Here is a 16,437-nt window from a genome sequence, read left to right as displayed (position 1 = left end):
TGACTTATTTTAAGTCATCTTTTACTTATTATAAGTCATTTTTTACCTTGTCAAACGCTTCCTAACTTATTTGAAGTCATTTTTTATATTTGTCAAACAAAAAAATTTTGACTTTAAAATAGGTTTGCTCAACTTTTAAGCCAAGTCAATCAAGTATCAACTACTTCTTATTGTTATCTTAAGCAAGTCCTAGGCATTAAAAAGTTCATATTTGATCACTATAAATATGGTATCCTAAATCTACAAAATATAAATTCCATTATTATTCAAAGCCATCAATTTAGAAATAAGCAAACACCAATATATAGAAACTAGTCTTTTAAGCGTAGGCATAAATGGTTGGTTAAGGGAGAGGATGGTGAATTTTGATAAAAGGATAAATACGACATATAGCACAAGCAAGTAATGAGAGTACTATATGATCAAACAACTCAATCCAACTGCTTATAACAATCAAGCAAAAGACAATATTATATGCTAACAAATCTTATCACACAAGTCATTCCTATGAATTTCTAGTAAAAAAAAAGCACAACCCTTTATCGTATTTGAACTCATGATATTGAGTTCTAAAGTTCAGCCTTCCACCAACACACCAAGAAAACTTTTGTTTATTTGGGTGCAAATTTAAATATATTATCTTATATATATATAAATTACCGGCGCATGCGGGTCCGCCCCTGCCCACCAATGAGAAACCACCAGATAAATTCTTTTTTGATAACTAAACTAAAGCATATATGAAATGTTCTAAAGATTGATCAAAAAATTAAAGTTTCTCTAATCTCTAATACTTCCAGGAAAAATGTATGAATAGGCTAAAGATAATTGCCAAAGTTAAAAACACATCTGAAATTGTCAGCCACTCTTCTTTATTTTCAAGCACCAAAAAAAATTTATTACTCAATTTAATTAATAAAAAATAAAAAATTGTTATTGCTGATTATAGTATTATTAAATAAAAAACAAGAGGACAAAAGTGTTTTGCCAAGTGAAGTGGTGGCATATTGAAAAAAGCTTTTATTTTTATCCCACATGCTAAAAAGATGCGGGTGCCGTTGCTTCTCGTGTTGCAAATTTCACTCTTCTTTCTCCTTCCATTTCTCTAACCGCAAAATGCAAATATATAAAGCATGATAGAAATACAATTTCATTATTTCTCTGTTGTTTTCTTCTCATATTTCTCTTACCAAAAAATAAAATAAAATAAAATTAGATTCTCCATCTTTGTTCTGTTCTAAAGATGGAGGCATCTAATAAAAAAACTACATTTGAATCTGCTAGGGAATGGATTTCTGACCACAAGCTTCGCACCGTCGGTAATTTTTCATAAATTCCTTTCATTTTTTCAAATCTATTTGTTGTTAATTTGAAATTCATATTTATCATAACTGATGATTTGAATTTATTTTTTTCTTAAGGATCTCTGTGGCTAAGTGGAATAGTGGGATCGGTGGCTTACAATTGGTCAAAACCCAGCATGAAAACCAGTGTCAGGCTCATCCATGCTAGGTACCAATTTATCATACACTGATTTCTCCATTATAATCAGTTATTATACTTTTTTATCTTATAATTATATATATATATACTGAATAGGAGATTTATTATTAGCTGTTATGTTTGTTGCTAACTTTTTGTTTTGTTGATGTGAAATAAGATTGCACGCACAAGCACTTACACTTGCCGCATTAGCCGGTGCTGCAGCAGTTGAGTATTATGATCATAAAACCAACAACAATGCCGAACGATACCCCAAATTCATCAACATGAATTCGTTTGCACAGAAGAAATGAAGCAAGGAATATTGATGAAATTTGTAAATTTTTGTGGGGTTACTTTTTGTGTCAAAATTATTTGTGGTAACACGAGCCTTATGCTTGCTTCCTCACATGTCTTTTGTAATCGATGTGTTGAATAACAAAATACCAAAACATAGAGATTTTTTCCTATCAACTAGCAGCTTTTGTTTCTTTTTCATTTATCTTTCCGATTCATTGAATGAATGGACAGAATTATTGCTGGTTGGAATTAAAAAATTGTAAAGGTAGTTTCCTTTTGATTCATTTGTAATTTGGCTGTTAAAGAAAGTTAGAAAATACTTGATAAAAGTATAGGAAAGCAAAAGAGCAATATGAGGAACCTTGAGTTGACCGACTATATGCACTTCCATCTTGTTGACGGTTTGATTCTCCATATTTATTATTTTCTTATTTTTTTTAAAAAAAGAGCAATATGCATGAATAAGAAAGTGTGAGTTTATCATAACAATAACACATTTAATGAAATAAGTATATATGTTAAAAATAAATAAATTGTTTTTTATAAAATTAACACAATTTACGTTTGTACGATACAATTGTCAACCAACAACAATTTTAGCTAAAAATAAATCCTTCAATATTATTAAAAATAAATACATATATCTGAAACACAAGCTGATCTATAAAAAAACAATTTCCTAGTAATGAAATTATTCTAATATATTATATGAAATCGTAATTAAATTTTGTCAATCCTTTAATAAAACACTTGGGAAGAAAATTAATAAAGAAAACATCGAGGGTAAAATGACTTTCGTCTAGTTGAAAACATCAACAATGATAACATCTACCTATTAGATTGGCTGGTGAAGTTCATTAATAACAAATTAAGTCCTTGGTTGATATGTCGTGCATTATTGAATTATGCCCCTCATATGATATACTTCACTCTGTTTAAAATAGAATGACCTCCTTTCCTTTTTAGTCTGTTTCAAAAAGAATTATCTCTTTTCTTTTTTGGTAACATTTTAATTTCAGTTTTCCACATGACATGTTTAAAGCCACAAAATTGAAAGACAATTTAGTGCATTTGACATAACTTTAATTTAGGACCACAAGATTCAAAAGTCTTCTTCATTTTCTAAAACTTCATGCCAAGTCAAACCAGATCACTCTTTTTGAAACGGAGGGAGTATATAATTACCGTGAAAGACTATAGATATATGTGTATAATATTTTTTAAAAAGGGGGTTTAATTTATTTATTTTTTTACAAAAATTTACAAGTTCTTTTTTAGTGTATTGAGATGTAGAATAGACATAATGAATGAAACTATATTGATTTGTAGTAGGATTACTCCTATATCACAACTTGTGTATGACCTATTGGTGAAAATCACGATGAACAACAATGTTTCAAGGGTATTGTACAATGTAATAGATATGACACTTAACAACAAGAGTTCTTGGTTAATAAAGATTCAAAACTTCAATAATTATTTTAGGGGAATTTTGGAGCAACGGTAAAGTTGTTTTTGTGTAACCTATATGTTATGAATTTGAGTCGTGGAAGCAGTCATTATTGCTTTAGAGTAGTTTGTCTACATTACACCCCATAGGATGCAACCTTTTTTTTCAAACTTCAAAACCTCTATGTGTTTTGTGCACCAGACTCCTTCTTTATATTTTAATATATTTATTATTATAATATATAAAAATTTGACCAGTTTACTCTTTCTACCACTCTCTTGTTATCCCCAATTTACCTTTTTTAATGTACACTCAAGCTTGCGAAATTCTTACTAATAATAATGGGCCTAGGCGAGTGGACTCATAACATTAGCCCAAAATTCTGATGGACCGCAACGACGGTCCACAGAAACATAAAATCTCACTCAGTAATATATAAACCCCACGCTCAGAAACCCTAGCCATTTCTCTTCTCATTGTTCCTCCCAAATCGCCGCAGCTTTTCAGGTCAGTTTTCTGATTCCCTCTTCCTAATTTCGTTTGACAGTTCGATTCTTTGATGTGTGATACTTATGTGTTTTTCGTGGAAATGCAGGTAGGTTTTTTTCCTGTAATCGTCGGAGAAGATGAGTAAAGGAAGCAGCGGAGCCACCAAGGGTGGGAAGAAGAAGGGAGCCACCTTCGTGATCGATTGCGCAAAGCCTGTTGAGGACAACATCATGGAAATCGCCTCGTTGGAGAAGTTTCTTCAGGAGCGCATCAAGGTTGGAGGAAAGGCTGGAGCTCTTGGTGACTCTGTGACTGTCACACGTGACAAAACCAAAATCACCGTCACCTCCGATAGCACCTTCTCCAAGAGGTAAGGCTTTCACCTTTGTTGGTGACCCATGTTTCTATCCTGTATCTGTTTATGTAGATACGGAACTGTTACATTTTTGAATACTGTGGCGAGTACAAGTTCTAAACTTATTATTATAAATTGGCGATGCTATTTGATTATGAATTAAGATTTATGGATAGTCTCAATGTTCTAATTTGAATGTTCAATCCATTGTTAATTTTCTATAGACGGTATTCCTGATGAAGAACTAATAATAGGGTCAGATGTGTTGATGATAACTAGTCTTTAGGTTTATATTTCTATCCATATATTTGGAGTTTTGGGCATATGGAAAATGTGAATAGAAATTATGTGGAGCTGATAGAAAGAATTAAATTTTCAATACAAAACAATAAAGTCACCGGCTGAGAATGGTTCAATTACCTGTGTTGGATAATTGTATGTATTACCCAAAACAGATAAAGTCCTTGGATAAATTAGCTCAGAAGGCTGACTTGTGGAAGTAGTATTGTATCAAATCCATTGGATAACATAGTGTTGGTTGGCATAAAGATGAATTGATGCTGAAGATTGAAGCTGATCTTGTGACTGGATTCCTTTGCTTTCATGTGCAGTGGCAGATAGCAATTTATTGTGTAGTGCAGTGTAGAATGGTTCACCAAAAGTCACTTTTCATTTGAGTGGATCATATTCTTTGGTCCCTTTTTTTATTTGTCTTTAACAAAAAACAAAGTTGGAGGTAATGTAATTTTGGCAACTTTGAGGTCCAGAGCAACATCTATGTTGGATTCATTTGTCAAAAGCTTGCTTGGCAATTCAATTTACGGTCCTATTATACTGCATTGCTACGGTCTATTATACCGCATAGCTTTTTGTGGGTAAATTTGCATATTTGGCTCATGTTAGGGAATTTAATTTACTTCAGTTTCATTTTAATCATAAATCTGATTGGTTATTCCTGTTGTAATTGTCCAGCTAGTTCTTATTTTGCAGTACAGGGGCCGTCTTAACTACCCCTGTCATGAGAGCTTGCTATGAGCTTATTTTCACAATAATTTGGATATTACAACTGTTGTGATTTCCCATATTTTGCTGTAGCTTTTTTGTTATAAAATGTTTTTTCATCCATTGTGTTTTATGTGGTAATGTTTGCTATTTTGATCAGGTATTTGAAATACTTGACTAAGAAGTATTTAAAGAAGAACAGTGTCCGTGATTGGCTCAGAGTAATTTCCTCAAACAAGGACCGTAATGTTTATGAGTTGAGGTACTTCAACATTGCTGACAATGAGGCTGAGGAGGAAGACTGAGAAGGCTTGAATTGGTCAGCTTGATAGAACGTCCTTTGTTGAACTTTAGTTTTGTAGCTCTTCATTATCTGGATTTTTTTTTTGCCTTTTGAGACGTTATTTACAATTTTGTCAATGAAGTTATAACTATGCTCTTTGCCCCTAAATGGAGAATGTGATTAGCTAGCTATCTTGTAGTTGGTTTATTTCTCCTGCAATGCAATGTTTTAGGGGTGAGTTATCAATTTTCTCCTATTGTTTTCTAATCGTTTGCTATTTAGAGATTGCTTCTGATCAAGGATACTTGCTGGTTGCTTTTTCACTGCATTTGCAAGAACATAATTTACCTTGTCAGTACTTAGCTTTGCTGGTGGAAAATGTTGCTTAATTGCTCTCTGACGTTTCCAAATTGTTGTAGGGTGAGGACCTCATTTTTGATGCTTGAGTAACTTTGTAGTCTGCGGTGTTATGATTTCTTTTTTGCTTATATATGAAGTTGAATTCATTATAGTATTAATTGAAGTAGAACAAAATCTTGGAAGCTAACGACTTCTCAAGTATTATTTGGTTAAACCAAAACAATATAGAAGAATATTAGATAGTATATGTCATGCTATATCTTTTAATTGCTACTTTTCCTCGAATACAATTTCTTTCCCTCTGGATGCACTTATTATTATTTTTATCTTCAGCCTCAAAGTTTGTCTGTTTTTAGAACTTAGAGCAGATCGTGCCAAAACTACATGCATAGTGTAGAAACTCCATTATTATTTTTATCTTCAGCCTCAAATTTTATCTGTTTTTAGAACTTACAGCAGATCGTGCCAAAACTACATGCATAGTGTAGAAACTCCATTATTTATAGCATTGGCAATTCCGGTAGATCGTCATGTCGCATGTTGTAATTTAGGATTCTTGCTATTGTAAAGGGACACCAAGATGGCCCACTTCTCTTTTTAGAGAGGAGTATTTTAGACATTTTGAACTTGATGCAAATTATTAAAAACATCTTTATTGGATTAACTGAATTTAAATACACTCCTGCTTAATGTGTTTTCAGTACTTCTGAACCTTGTCAAGCTTAGTGTGTTTTCAATACTTTTCTCGACTATTTATTAAGAATTTTAAGCTCCTAGATTAGTTTGAGATCACTTGCTATGTCTTGTGGCAAGACGTTACTAGCCAAGCCAAAGAACACGTGCTTTTGTTTGAAACAAAAAGGATTAGCTGATATGTTCGTTCATAAAAACCCGGTCTTAGAAGCAAAAAAAATAGTAACACGCTTCAATCTCTATGACATGGGTTGAAGACTTGAGGTAGGGGTATCAAATGGGTGGGTTGGGTTGACGTATGAGTTATTAAAATAGATTGAAATAGAAATCGAGTTGGGTTATGACCCGTCCAAATTTATTTGGGCTAAAAAAACTTAAAAATTGAGTTGGGTCATGATCTTTTTTGACCCACTTAATCTCGATAATTTCAACATATTGTTATTTATCCCTTTTAACCACAATTTGAATTTCAACTCAAGAAAATAATAAATAAAAAGTTATAAATGAATTGATAAATCCTAGAAAATATAAGATACATAATAATTCAACCTTCAATATGAAACATACATCATATAAAATAGAAAGTATTAAAATGGATTAAGTTGGTGATTAAATTTTGCTCAATTGAAAATTCTTTTAAAATGTTTAAGGTTTGATCGGGTTGAAAATTGAAATTGACTGAATTCAAAATATTTTGAAAGCCCAACCCATAAAATTCTAGACCGTCTTGAATAATTACCTATATTTTGGCTCATTTTGACACCCCAAATTGCAAAGTGGTAGTAATGTTTCAATTAGCTGGCTTAGCAGAGTTGGTAAAGATTCCTTCATCAGTTTCTATTGCTTTGAATGTGAGAAGCAGGAATTTCACTATCATATATGCATTTTATGATGTCGTCTGCGCGTAATATTGTACTAAATGAAAATTCAATGCAGGTAAAACTCATGCTACTTCATTTGTAGTTTTTATCATAGCTACAAGTAAACTAATTTCTTGTCCTCACTGGGGGGGATTCATAATTTAAATGCTGCAAGTTCTTGACAGACTACTAGCTATTGAAACGTATTTCTAAGTGCAGGTTCCAGTTACATAGTTCTTCTGTCCATCGGAATAATGGAATTGTGTTATGCTCATTACTAAATTTGTTGAAGAAATGAAATATAAATAAGGTTTATCTTTTTTTTATTAGAAGTTAAATCGATCATCAAAAGAAGAATTAGGATATATTATTGAGAAAATAAATCCTCCATCGAAGAGATCAAGCGAATGAGAGATTGCCACTCAATGATTAGAGAGTCAATTTACCACTAAATGAATGTCTAAATTAAAAAATAAATAAATTGTTTTCTTTGCATGACAAGGCAGTTTAAATTCCAATTTTAGAGAGTAATATAACTCAAAAAGGTAAATTTGGATACAAGATTAAAAGTTTGAGGTGAATGTAAAACGAGACAGTAAATTACTTAGAAAGCGACTTAACTGAAGTAAAGACAATAAAAGGAAGAAACAGAAGCATTGCTGGTCTCCTCTGCTCTGCTGTACTATTTAATCCAATGTAAGCAACATTTAAGAGTTTGCTTGCTTTTTATATATATGTTGTCATTGACTTGCTAACTTGGTTATTCCGTGCTCTTTATCTCACAAGAGGATCTAGGGTATGTTCTGTGGTGAATGGTGATGATCCGCTCAGTTGAAAACGTTGCTTTTAGTTCAAATTATGTATATATATGCGAGATTTTAAAAAAATATATATACATATAATAAGATCAAACTCATCACGAACATGTTGATTGTAGATCTCAAATTCACCTCTCTCACATTGCTATTTTCTTCATTTCTTAGATATCCAATTGGGTCAACAATTTTGACGTCTAGCTCTAGTTGTAACTAGTAAGCATTTTCTTAATATATATAACCTCCCAAAGAAAAAAGTTATGATATGAAATGATTAATTAATTGTAAATTATTATAAAGATGTACATGACGAAATGTATGTATCTCTCATCTCACTTGCATTGAGTTAAATATAGGCAGAGGAAGAATTTGAACTTAATGAATTTTAGGTTTTATGATAGTGATATCAATATTAGTAAATTGGTTCTGAATTCAATTTATATACATTTTGATGGTTTTTTTTTTATATAAAAACATAAAATTTGATCTAAAGTTATTATGTTCGGTCAAATTTGTAGGGATTTCTATTGATTATTAATTCGACTCTAGGGACTTCTAGCAGCAAACTAGTCTAAAAAAAAGGTCCCCCGTAGAGAGGCAGGAGATGCAGGAGCCGCCAGCCGGATCGACCAACAAATGATAGGCTAGAGAGATGGGATCATTCGACTAATCAGTGATCCCTGGGCCTACCTAACACAAATGTCCCTGAAATAGCGGATTGGCTAAAGTTATTAGCTTCGCCCCAGCTAAAAAAGAACAATTAATACATTGAGCTATCGATATGATCCTCATTGTCAAGATGTTCAAAACCAAGTGTTAATATTCAAATAAGACTTCATCAATACGGAGAAGAAAATAAAATCGTTCAATACGGAGGCTTCTTATTACATGGGAAATATTTAATTTAGTAACCAACTACTCAATGGTAGGAGTGACAAATGAGTAATTTGAATTGTATTGGCTCGTATCAAAATAGGCTAAATGAATAAATGAGTCATTATCCAACCTTAATATCCAAAAATTAATTAAACTAAGATGGGGTAGGTCAAAATAAACTAAACACACCTGAACAATTTTTATAAAATCTTGTTTTTAAAATTTTGATTTGTTTTCTTATAATTTGTTTAATTATCAAATAAAATTAATTTGGATTGATCAAAATGAGCTAACTAGTTAATATTCATTGATTTGTCCTAAATCAAAAGGATTAGGCATAACAATTTTTGAATAAATACTTGTTGTGACCTAATTTACGTGAAATATTTTTGTTTAGTTTATTCAAAAAATAATATTAACACATTTCTATATTTAGTAATAATTTTCAGAGCAGAGCTTGAAGCAAGGGTCAGAATTTTAGGCGGGGACTCTGTCGATAGAGCTAAAGCAGTCATTCATTAATCCACCCTCGACATACTAAGCAAAAGGGCTGATCCAACTACAGAACAAATACAGACATAAACATAAAAAATACCACACAGAGCACCCGCTCTAATAAGTTGCCCTCCAACATTCGTCCTTCAAACCATCCACCAATTATCCAACACAACCAACTATACTTTAAGATACTTATATTATCATTAATGAGATAATTTATAAATACACAAAAAATAATAATTTATTTTAGGTTCTAAATTTTTAAAGTTATTTTAATTTTTTAAAATTTTGTGTCAAATCAAACAATACCGAAAGAGTACAATTTTATTTAACGTGAGAGGGAAGTATTGAGGATGATTGATGAGAAGAAAAATTTAAGGTGGGGGAAGAGAAAAGACATAAATTACCCCTCAGAATTCCTGGGGGAAAAGTGCTACGAGTTAGAGGTGGTATACTGGAAGAAGCAAAACCTTTCCTTTGCTAAACTTAGAGAATCATATCTATCTTGGGACTCCCCTGCCTTCCTCAAAAACATACTATAAATTATGCACTATGCCAAAACAATGCTGTTACAGGCTGCACTATTCAAATATCATGTTTTTACCCATCTACAAAATTTTATAAAATAAAAAAGAAAAAATTGGTTTACAATTTCCATTTGTTCTTAGAACTATATACAAAATGACATTGTAATATACTCATCCATTTTTATTTTTTTTGGAAAAACGACAAATATACCTCCGAATTATTGTAAATGGTATGCAGATACCCTTCATCATACTTTTGGTACATTGATGCCCCTGCTGTCCAAAAACTAGAGCATATATGTCCTTCACTCTAACGGAAGACTAAATAGGGACACGTGACACAATTTAATCAGTCGATCCGATATTTAATAAATGTCAGGTCGGTGGATAAGATTATGACATGTGTATGTCCGTTAGTATAAATGATATATATGCTCTGGTTTTTGGACGACGGAGGCACCAATGTCCCAAAAGTATGACAGAGGGTATACGCATACCATTTACGATAGTTCGAAGGTATATTTGTCCTTTTTCCTTTTTTTTATTCTAGTCTAACAATTTTTAAATTTTAACTTTTTACATAAAATATTTAAGACACAAAATTAAAGAATTATTTCAACATTCTACGTATTTTTTTATTTTAAATTATAAAATTTAACTTTTTTTACTTTATTAAATTTAGTATCAAATTAAAATAAGGCGATGAAATTGAAATGGTGGAAGTAATTAATAGTGAGGTGAATAACTCGCGCAGAACACGCAACCCCTCTACGTGCATTTTCTTACCTTGCTCAGGTAAGACTTGTATTCCTGCTACTCAAATCCCTTTTTTCTTTCTTGCAAAAATCAACAAGTTTCTCTTTCTCTCTCTTACCATCTAAATCTTGTCAATCAAATTGTACACTTATTTCGTGAAAATATGGTTCACTTAAGTTTAAATTATAAAGTTTGATTAATCTCGGAAGAATTAATGGTTTTTTGAAAATAATTTTCTATTCACAAGAAATAGAAATAAGATTGTTTGTCGTAAATTTTCTGTAATCATAAAACAAATATAAATTATGATTTTATTTATCACGATCGTGAGTATAAAATTTTATATTCTTTCGATTATTCTTTTCCAAAATTTTTTCGTGATTCGAGTGGTGTTAGTGGCATAATTCTTGAATTAAGTTCTAGAAGTATTTGGTAGTCAAGATTAGTATGCGATCTCATCTTGATCTCTTTGTGACTATTTTATTAGTTTATGAATTTTTTGACACGCATCTTCAAGGAAATACATTACTCTTTATATAGACACAAGGTTATATGATTTATGGTTGAGTAGCATCCAAGAACTTTAATTAAAGTGTACACGTCTTTAGAGTCTCACAAAATTTTGATATCTACAAAAATTTACATATAACTCACCTTCACCAAATTTCATTTTTGGAACCACACAAAATATGTTATTGTTGTTGGTATAGTCTATCTAAAATGTTGGACTAATTTAAGTTTAATATGAATATTCAAATTTACATGTTAGCTCAAATAATTTTTGGACTAATTTAAGTTTAATATGTATATTCAAATTTACATATTAGCTCAAATAATTTAACATGTATAGCGTAATTCAAAATTCAAAATTCAAATTCATCTTAACTCTTGTAATAGACCTGTCGATTTATTCATTCAACTCGTTTTGATCCGTTCAATTTCAATCCAACCGGCTCATATTACCCACCTAATATTCTGCTGTAGGTTCATTGGTGGAGTGGTGTGTGGCGTCATCATTCATCACTTACTTTCCCAATTGGTCAACATTAATAATAATTAAAAATCATAAATAATTGTTTGATGACACGGGTGTAGTTCTGAATTTGGTCAGTCGTGGCAATAAAATATTTATTATAGTTTGGCAGTGTGCAGGCTTAGCTACAGCAGGAACATTCAGTATTCTTGTAGCCTTCAATATCCCTTTGCTTATGCATCTTATTTCCTTCTTTTCTAAATCTTCCTTTCCCTTTGCTATTTTTAGTACCATTTGGATCAATCCTACACTGAAATCAATTAAATCCCGTAAACATAGTTACAAAAGTTGAAGAAGGAAAAAAGAGTGATAGAAACTTGCGATCTAAAACAAGTCACATATATTTATGTAGTTGTAAATTCTTTCATTAGGCACAGAATGAGAAAAGCGAAAAAAATTGTCATAATCCAATTTCAAATGTCAATTGAATAAGAAGGAAACTAAAAAAGTTCACTAGGGTTGAATTGGGGTAAAATGGAGGTGTCAAATAGGAGGTCAAATCTAATACTCCCTCTATTTCAAAAAGAATGGTCTAATTTTCTTTTTAGTATATTTAAAAAAGAATTACCATTTTTCTTTTTTGGCAACACTTTAACTTTAACTTTTCATTTGACATGTTTAAGGCCACAAGATTAATATGTATTTTGATACATTTGACATAACTTTAATTTAGAACCAAAAGATTAAAAAGTTTTCCTCTTATCTTCAACTCCGTCCAAGTCAAACTAGGTCATTCTTTTTTAAACGAAGGGAGTAATATTTCGTGCTTTGATAGGTTTGAAATGCAAGCCATTCACTTTGGACATGTAAACGTATGCAACACGTCCACACAAACAAGGCTGCAATCAAAAGAGATTGATGTTTGGGCATTTCATTGCAAAAAAATATATATATATATATATCATCTATAGTACTTGTGAATATTTTTTCCCTCTGTTTTGAAATCTCTTTTATCCCATCAATCCTCCGTTTCTTTTTTTTTTTCTCTAGTAAATTGTAGTAGAGTATAGTATTGTGTGGTAAATGTTATAAAGAGTGGGGGATGGGATGGGATGGGATGGGATGGTGTGTTTTAATTTTTTGCAAAGTGATGGATAGACTTTTTCTCCACAGCATCAATTGGTATTGAAAAATCAAAATCAATGAGCCAAAAAGACAATTTTGATAGCCCCTTTTCACTTGTTTACTTGATTGCTTCACCTATGGGGTCTTTAAAGATTTGCCCACTCCAAGACTCCAAGCTTTAACTCTTCTTGTCCCTCTTTACTTTAATTCTGTCTATCTTTTTATTTATTCATCACCCCACCCTCACTCCCACCCCCACCCCCACGCCCACCCCCACCACACCCTCACATCTTTTTCCAGCTATAAAAACTTGAGCTACCCCAAGCTTCTTATTTGTCACCTCAAGTTCAAAAATGAACAATTCCCTCACACAATGCAAGAAAATACCTTCTTTATTTTTTTGGTTGCTGAATTTGTAGAGTTAGCTTTGGTACTTTTATGGAAATATTGGCAATAATGGGTGGGTAGCTCATGTTGGAGAAGCAGGGCACGTGCAAATTCTTGTATTCGACGATATATGCATTACTATTGGTAATGCATGTATTTTGCACGTGTTCTCCTTCTCCAACTCGAGTTTCCTACCTCCTCTGCTCTCAAGATTCTTCACAATTTAGACGAAATCCTAACTTATTTTGACCTAATGTGACTCAAGACGCAATTGTTGTAATTAACGTTACTTTTTTAAAGTATACTCTATATACGAAGGGAATATTAACGAGTAATGGCATGCATGACTATGCCCTTAATTAAACAGAGTAGAACAAATAATTTTCATTATATTATTTACAACTTTTTTTTTGCAGGGTTTCTATAGAGAATTGACAGTTGTGTTTTCTATTTATATAACATAATGTGTAGAAATAAGGAAAGCTATATAGATTTATAGGTCATTTTTGTCATGCTGTTTTTAGGTGGCAATGAAGGGAGATGGACCAAACATGGAGCTAATTGTGGTCCTATATATGCAGTATGGCTTAAAGGAGTCTGTCAAGGCTATACCCGTAGTGTTCTGCTTCAACTTAATATGACATTTGACATCTTGTACTTAAAAATTATTGCATCTTGTAATTATAGTGTAAGAAAAAAAATTGTTCGTACTCTTTATTCTACTAGTAATTGTTTATATATTCTTGGTTGCAAATTTTGAACTAAAGCGCGTTAAAATATGTTGGCCACTTCTTTGAACTCCAAAGGAGAAAAAAACAATCAATTAAGGTCTAATCTTCCCGATTCCAAGCAACAGAAGTAAGCTAAAGTTTAACCATAGATTTTGAAAATGTATATTCAGATATATATTTCGAAAATTGCTTTTAAAAAACTTTCACTTATAGAACTTCAATTTTTTTTCCACGTATGATGCATGTCAAATTTTCATGTTTCAATATTTGGTGTTAGGAAAAAACATTGGAGATAAGATTGTGGGTGGTCTATAAGTATAGATCAGAGTATCTTTTGTTAGATTTTGTTAAGAGAATTGATGTACTAGCTATAAGCTGCTTGTTACACTCAAAGGTGGTCCACGAAGATCTAAATGCAGCCTTGTACGTACCTTAGCCAACATAAAACAAAGTTTCCTGCTAACCTGACGTTCATATGCCAGTTTTTACATAATTGGGCAATGTCATTAGAAACTACTCTATGATTTTAAGTCTCACTAACAAAAGAATTAGGAATATAATAATAAAAACTTTTAAGAAAAAACAGCTCAATTTAATTTTGACACATGGGCTTTATTGTTTATCAACAAGTCCTATTTTTGTGTAATGATCAATTTGGTGTGATCTCATTGTTAAATTTTTTTTAAACAAAAAATAAATAAATTTAACTTCACTATTTTTTAAATAATTTTATTTTATCTTTTATCCTATCTTTTTATACGACAAAACATTTTGACTATTGGTATTAGTTTTACAGTAAGAACTAACAAACTAACATTTCTAATGAAATTGAAACTGAGCAGTCAATTGTATCAAACTGTCAACGAATCTTTTTTTCCGACTAGTAAATTTTAAAGCTACTTCATATAAATCACACGTACCTTAAATTTATAAAATAATTAGAATTATTCAACAAAAAAAAATTATTACTTTTAACAATTGGCTGATAAGTTACTTTGCAAAAATCAATTCAAACACCCTCTTAGACCACATTGTAATTGATGAATATGATAAATATGTAACCTAATTAAGTACTCTATTGTATATTGGTAAATATATTACTCCCTCTGTTCAATAATAGTTGTCCAGTATATTAAAAATAGTTGTCCAATAATATTTGGTCAATTTAAAAAAATAAAGATATAATTTACCTTTTGTGTCTATTTTACATTGTTATTTACCATCTAACATATTTTTAACAAAAATTAGCAAACTAGTCACAATCCCTAACATAATTAGTAAAAACATCTACACCTTAAAATAACTATTAAAAATGTCAAAATGTCAATATTTTAGAAAATGATTTGTATCCTAATAAAACTATTTTCCTTTCCTTTTATTTCTTAAAACAATCTCAAATTGAATCAATTTCTACACCACTAACCAATAAAAAGAAAAAAAAACACCTTTATTATCCATTATCATTCTTTCTTGGTTTTAACTCAAGTCAGTATTCTCTCTCTTCACGTTTTTCCATTTTTTCTCTCATTCATTGTTCATGAAAAATTAACTCTTCCATTTTCTTCCAATTTGTTCCAGAAATCTATCAATTAATTCAAGAAATCTCTCAATTGATAAAGGTAATTTCGAAGTCACCAAATATTTTGTGAATTTTCTTCTGATTTTGTTTTCATATTCACCAAATATTTTTGTAGTTTGGATTTTATGTATTTCTGATTTTTTGTCCTTTTTTCGATTTTTTTGTGAGTTTGTTTACATATTTGAGATTCAGTAGATTGTAGTAATCTAAATTAGCATTCATACATCATATATTGTTTGATTTTTTATACATTCATATTTAATAATTTCAATTTTTTCTTATAGGTTACTAATGCACAAGTGAATACGGATTCGAATTTGGATTTGGTGAAAACAAAATCGAAAAAAAAGGAACATAGCAGAAGAAGAAGAAGAAAAAAGAGAGAGTCAATGTTGCAAAATTGTAACAGAATTGTATTTATATTAATTTTTGTTTGTTAATTTATTTATTTTACTCAACATTTGTAAGNCAAACTATCAGACTCAAGTCTGCTACACCAGTCTACAGGGATCTAAGCCGGTAGAGCGACGTCAGGGCAAAACTAAGGCCTATTGGATCCGAATAATGTATTTCTAAGGCAAGCCCTAGTCAAACCTAAACTAAGGCCCAACATGCTTCAAATAAACAATAATTAAGCATGCAAGTACTCCACATAGTGAGGAGGGTCCGTTAATAATACAAAGCATGCTCACAGTTACCCGATAATTCCCGAAATAGGCCGAAAACATAATTTCTTAACACCTACGCAAGATTCAATGACTACCCAATCCAAATCCCAACTAATCAACATGCATTCACATTCTCGAGCTCAATCTAAGAGAGGGAAACCGTAGCCTACCTGTAGGCCGATCACACGCGCTCCAAAATCACTCCTTCGGAGCTTTCCCTTTTCGAAC

General features: G+C 31.4%; 2 protein-coding genes across 2 annotated transcripts; both read left to right on the top strand.

Annotated features, from left to right (window-relative positions):
* The first annotated feature begins 1,195 nt into the window (after window positions 1-1,195).
* On the top strand, window positions 1,196-1,938 carry LOC125848422 (uncharacterized). Its single transcript, XM_049528281.1, has 3 exons — window positions 1,196-1,319; window positions 1,422-1,512; window positions 1,661-1,938. Exons 1-3 carry the CDS (start codon window positions 1,244-1,246, stop codon window positions 1,794-1,796), a joined length of 303 nt encoding a protein of 100 aa, XP_049384238.1. The 5' UTR covers window positions 1,196-1,243; the 3' UTR covers window positions 1,797-1,938.
* Window positions 1,939-3,607: 1,669 nt separating this feature from the next.
* LOC125848412 (60S ribosomal protein L22-3-like) lies at window positions 3,608-5,586 on the top strand. Its single transcript, XM_049528269.1, has 3 exons — window positions 3,608-3,739; window positions 3,828-4,091; window positions 5,239-5,586. Exons 2-3 carry the CDS (start codon window positions 3,859-3,861, stop codon window positions 5,381-5,383), a joined length of 378 nt encoding a protein of 125 aa, XP_049384226.1. The 5' UTR covers window positions 3,608-3,739; window positions 3,828-3,858; the 3' UTR covers window positions 5,384-5,586.
* Window positions 5,587-16,437: the final 10,851 nt, after the last annotated feature.

Source organism: Solanum stenotomum, chromosome 1, assembly GCF_019186545.1.
Source record: "Solanum stenotomum isolate F172 chromosome 1, ASM1918654v1, whole genome shotgun sequence".
Taxonomy (NCBI): domain Eukaryota; kingdom Viridiplantae; phylum Streptophyta; class Magnoliopsida; order Solanales; family Solanaceae; genus Solanum; species Solanum stenotomum.
Note: the sequence above shows the minus strand (reverse complement) of the source record. Positions and strands in the feature narration are given on the sequence as shown.